At 31.7% G+C, this 5,504-nt stretch overlaps 1 protein-coding gene across 2 annotated transcripts in view; it reads left to right on the top strand.

Moving 5' to 3' along the window:
• Positions 1-4,675, top strand: part of LOC117111066 — a 12,251-nt gene extending 7,576 nt beyond the window's left edge. For both annotated transcript variants that reach the window (XM_033253955.1, XM_033253954.1), the window contains exons 3-5: positions 198-611; positions 1,087-1,233; positions 3,953-4,675. In XM_033253955.1, the coding sequence (XP_033109846.1) occupies positions 198-611; positions 1,087-1,233; positions 3,953-4,239 (848 nt within the window). In that variant the 3' untranslated portion in view covers positions 4,240-4,675. The remainder of the gene's footprint in view (positions 1-197; positions 612-1,086; positions 1,234-3,952) is intronic.
• The last annotated feature ends 829 nt before the right edge of the window (positions 4,676-5,504 follow it).

The following is a 5,504-nucleotide window of genomic DNA, read 5'->3' as shown; positions in this document are numbered from 1 at the left end:
TGTATGATATATATATATATATATATATATACATATATGTATATATATAATACTAATGCATGAAAAATGACGGTGGACTAATTTATAAAAGTTTTTATTTATTGTTTTGTTTGGATTATAGTGATATACAGTGTAAACCCTAAGAAGTTGGCTATAGTAGGCTTATATCTGACAATCTGTTCGGCTTATCTTTTCAGGCTCTAGACCTGGAAATTGTCCGGTTCTTGAGGAAATACTCATTGAGTGTGCGAATGAGTGCGAAGAGGACGTCCACTGCTTAAGTCAAAATACTAAGTGTTGCGTAACCTCTTGTGGAAAAAGATGTACGGCCATTGACACTTCTTCTACCTCTGTTTACGTAACAACTAGGATGACGTCATTCATAAATACGATGTCGTCATCCACAATGGCGAGAACGTCAGTGATGACAAACAATGGCGATTGTTACGTTGCAGAGAAAAATAAGCAGGCACCTTTTTTTGGAGGTATCCTTTATTTTTGTAGACATACAAAAACATGTCGTAATGATCAAGATTGCATGACTGATAATGAGGAATGCATGTGCGATCTGAAGTGTGGAAAGGTGTGTAGGACAAAACCAACGCCAACAGGTAATAATAAATTATAAAACTAACGACAATGATTATTATGACAATGAAAATGATGATAATAATAATAATAATAAATTAATTTGATTTCGATTTTTTCAAAATCATATTTATAACGTGAGATTAATATAGTATAAATCACGAAAAACAATGTATGTTTTTAGCAAGTATATATGTAACATTTTAAATATAATAAATGAAAGATACTTAATACTTAACAAAAAATACTTAATTCTAATCTAGAAGTATAAATATTCTCTGCCTTGCACCATCCTTGTTTTTCTGAGTGTAGTTTTGGGGCTGAAACAAAGTTTCCTGTATAAATAACATATCAAAACATTACTAGATGTAAATTAATAATATTGATATTAAAAATGATAACGATAATAATATACAATTAAAATCCACAATAAGTAAAACACAGCCAAAATATAATAATAACGATAATTTTTGTTTTATTTTTTATTTATTCTTTTAGCATCTTTACCGATGTGTAGTGTTGATGCGATAAAAATCACTAATAATAATCAGACAAAGCAAACCATATCAACAAATGCTTCAACTATTCATCGATTAATGGATGGATTGGCAAATGAATTTGGAATTAGAGTTGCTGAAGAAAAAGGTATTCGTCGATAATCAAAAGAACCAAATATATGTAATGTACATATCATGCTATTTTGCTTTTTTCTAAATGTTAACTTATAATCCCAGCACTGTCCCTATTGCTATGACCAAAGTACTACATCTTTATTAGTTTATGATTGTCGGATTTTTTTTATTTGCATTAATATAACAACATGCCATAACATAATATACAAGGTACATTAGATACAATAAAATAAATATAAATCATACAGAATGTTATTTTTGCCACCACACTTTCAAAGAAATATAAAGAACACAGAATGTAATACATTATTGTTTTCTTTCTTCCCGTACCTTCTTTTCCTTTTTTCCCTTGTTTCATTTTTATTAATTTATAGTAGATAACCTATTTAAATATAAGACTGTAACTTTAAATTCACATTAATTGTACATTAAATGCAAAAAATGACACATAATAACGTATAACATATTAAAATCATAAAACATTTAATACATTGAATAAAAAAGAAGTCCAACAGTAAGAGAAATATACCAGTAAAACGTCAGTTGAATAATTTTTGATTAGATTATACCAATTGTTCTACAAAAGCCCACTTTTCATTAAATTTATTTTTATATGTTGGGAATCTTGCTTTGGATAGATAGCTTCGGAGAGGTACGAGCATTTAGCTTGCTCAGGGGTACCATTTTTGGGTCTAGGCTTTGAATCTTGTGAAAGATATGTAATCTGCTTTTGAAGTGAACTGGGTGAGTTTGTTACATATTACAAGAAGTTTGGCTTTTTACGTATATTTCCAGGTTGTATTTTTGGCTGTCTTCACAGAAATTTTGCAGAAGTAGTCTGGCCATTATCATTTAAAAACAAATTGCCACATTATCGGCGTATCCTTAGTTGGTGAATTCCCCTTGATGGTTTAGTTTTTTTTTTTTTTTTAATGGTAAGCAACAGAATGATTTCAGAGGAGACATTAAAAAGAGTAGGTGCTACCATGCAGCATTTCCTAATTTCAGTTTTTCAATTAAAGTCATTCCGAGATTTAACCTTCAACTTGTACTGTAGCTTTCTGTGTATTGTGTAGACAATACCCAGTCCTTGTCCATTCTTCTTCTCCATATTATACTGCTGTAAATCTGCCGCAGGCATGTGCAGACCGGTTGCTGGATCGGATTCTATAAGGAATGGCCTGGTCTACTTTATCAAGGAGAATGATTGGTTTGTCAAGCTGGTGTGTACATCTATAGTTCCTCATGAGTCAGTTGGGGGCAGGTGCAGGGCCCCCGTCTGGAAAAAAGACAATTCAGCGGAGAGAAAAAAAGTCTATTTAATTTTAAAAATCAATTACACCTTTGAAATCTCTAAATTGTCGGAATTTTCCGACGCTTCGCTTCCTAGGCTCTCTAGACCACCTTTGAGTGATGTTCACACTTAATAAACTGCACTCCAATCACTGAGCGAATTAAGTTCAAAGTGCTCCTTTTTAAATCCTTGCACATTTGTCCTTGCACCATTCCACTCCTTATTACATCTAGGAACTAATCATACTCCGTTCACCAAAGCGTAAAAGACTTATGTAGAGAGGTCCTTTTCTGCTGATGGCCTCAAGCTCTGAAATTCACTACCACAATCTGTTCTAGAGTGTCATAAATTGATGATCTTCAAGCGCCGTCTCCAATTATTTAATAAAATATTATTATTTGACAATCTAATTTTCCTCCACTCTCCTGTTTGTTTTCTCTTTCCTTTGTTTTGTGTAGTTTTTTCTTCTACCACTTTCTTTTCTGTTGCAACCATTTATTCTCGTTTTGTTTTTTTTGGTTTTTTTTCTGTTCTGGAAACGCAGGGAGACAAATGTAAATGCGCTATACGTCTATAGTTGTCGATGAATCATGAATTGTATTTTCATTCAATTTAATTGAAATAGAATCTAGTAATGTGGTACCTTATTACATGGCGGAGACATTGAGTGCGACAGAACTTTTTGTTTCAAAATTACGCCTCATTTTTCTAAAAATCAATGGACCTAAATAAAACTTTCTAGAATGGTTTGAAATGTAGAAATGATTAAATTTTGGTAAAGGTCAGGGCAATGGAATGTAAATGAATGTTTTTAGAATAGTTTGTCATGTTTCAATGAAGCAATGATAAATTTTGCTGACGATCCCCAGTCACGGTGTAGATATGAGGGCCATTTAAAGAACGTCCCAGACCAGATATCTCAAAAACTGATCAAATAATCTAAATGAAACTTTCTTGAAGAGTTATAGGGAAGAAATAATGACATTTTGGTGACGATCCAGTTTGGTGTGGTCCCAAAGACCTATTTATATTTTTTAAAATATGATCAGTGGATCCGAATGAAACTTTTTTGAATGGTTTGTCATATTCCAAGGAAGAAATCAAATTTTTGTGATGATCTGTATTAGGTGTGGATATGAGGACCATTTTAAAGGGCATTTCTCAGACCTAGATATTGACAAAATGATAAAATTTATCTGAAAACATCCTGGATTGGTACGTATGGCCAAGGGAAAAGTATGCACTTTCTATACAGGGGAGAATTATGAAGCTGAGGTATACCAGCAGTTTATTATTAATACTAATATTATTATTATCATTATTATTAGTATGATTATTATTATTTATTTATGTTATTAACACTACTACTTTTACTGAACTGTATTATTATTGTACATGTTTACTTCTGGACACACTGAGTTTCAATGGTTATTTTTAGATCCTTGTCTACGGCGGTATTGTCCTGATGGTTATACTTGCATTGAATCAAACGGTCAAGCCAAATGTCTCTTCAACAATCCAAACTGCCGAAAAAAGAAACGCCCAGTTTGCGGAAGCGATGGAAATATATACGAATCCATAGATGACCTGAGAGAAGAAAAGAGACGCCGGAATAAATTGGGTGATACCACACCATTACGGAAGGTGAAGCATGGATGCAGGAGGAACAGAACCACTAAAAAACAAAGCAGGAATCAGTCACACCAGAAGCAAAACTTCATATAGATATAATTGAAACAATTATAAAGTTGTATTTTTTTAACCATGAATACCTGCACATCTATAGAAGTAGTCCAACATGAATACTTACACATCAATAGAGGTAGGCACACATGTTTGTACCATACGCAAATAACTTGCATGCCAGAATTGAGACGTTAAGGTTCTTGTAAAATATGGCTTACGGTTTATGTTAAAGATACAATTTAAGAAGTAAAGCAGATATTTGAACTTTTGATTTTGTATATATAGGTTAGAAAGTAAATATTACAATTATGATCAAATGCATAAATAATATTAAAATATTGTTATTGTACAGGCTTTTAATTTGGCTAATGATCAATTGAATAATTTTTCTAATAAAATGTTCTTCATAAAAAAAACCATGTTCTTTCTATTTCTGTATAGTTTGTCGGTTTATAACCAGTAGCGGCGATACGGTGGTGGGTGGGGTGGGGCAGAGGGGGAATTTTCCCCTAGATAATTTTCTTTCCCCAGCTCCCCGCTCCCAACACCCAGTTTTGCCAAAAAAATGAACAACCAAATCAATTGTTTCCATTGGCCTGTCTGTGATTTCAAGGTCACTGGCCATTAAAAAATGCATTTAACAAATGTTTACATTTTGAAATAATTATACTGAGCATTTAAATAAAAATAACACATGGATAGAAGCATGACCAGTTAACCATTTTGTAAAGTATAATTGTATCTTCAGTCTGCTATACGGGCCTACCACTATTTCAATAATAAAGTACTGTACAGCATATGATAACTATGTCCCAAACGGTGATCAATCTACCACATTAATCTCTGATTGGCATGGTATTACTAGGTGTGTTTGTAATCAGTAAGCCTAATGAGAAACGATAAACCACTATGTATCTGCGGTTAATATTATAATGAGAAATAATTGATAAACTGGATTGCTTACTACGTTAATATGTAGGTGATAGTTTATGTAGGTTCACGTAGGCCATTATATAGAACGCTTTGCCTGTAGCCTATATTATTATTATTATTATTATTATTATTATTATTATTATTATTATTATTATTATTATTATTATTATTATTATTATTATCGTTGTTGTTGTTAATTAAAATGATAAAAACCACTTCCTGTTAATATTACGCACAAAGGTGCAGTGTACAAAATACGGTACGTTACGACAATATTATAATAATAATGATAATAATAATAATAATAATAATAATAATAATAATAATAATTATTATTATTATTATTATTATTATTAAATATTATTTAACGG

This window comes from Anneissia japonica, unplaced genomic scaffold (genome assembly GCF_011630105.1).
Source record: "Anneissia japonica isolate Jap-2015-1 unplaced genomic scaffold, ASM1163010v1 scaffold573_len2283161_cov171, whole genome shotgun sequence".
In the NCBI taxonomy this organism is placed as follows: Eukaryota; Metazoa; Echinodermata; class Crinoidea; order Comatulida; family Comatulidae; genus Anneissia; species Anneissia japonica.
This window is presented reverse-complemented; position numbering and strand designations above follow the sequence as displayed.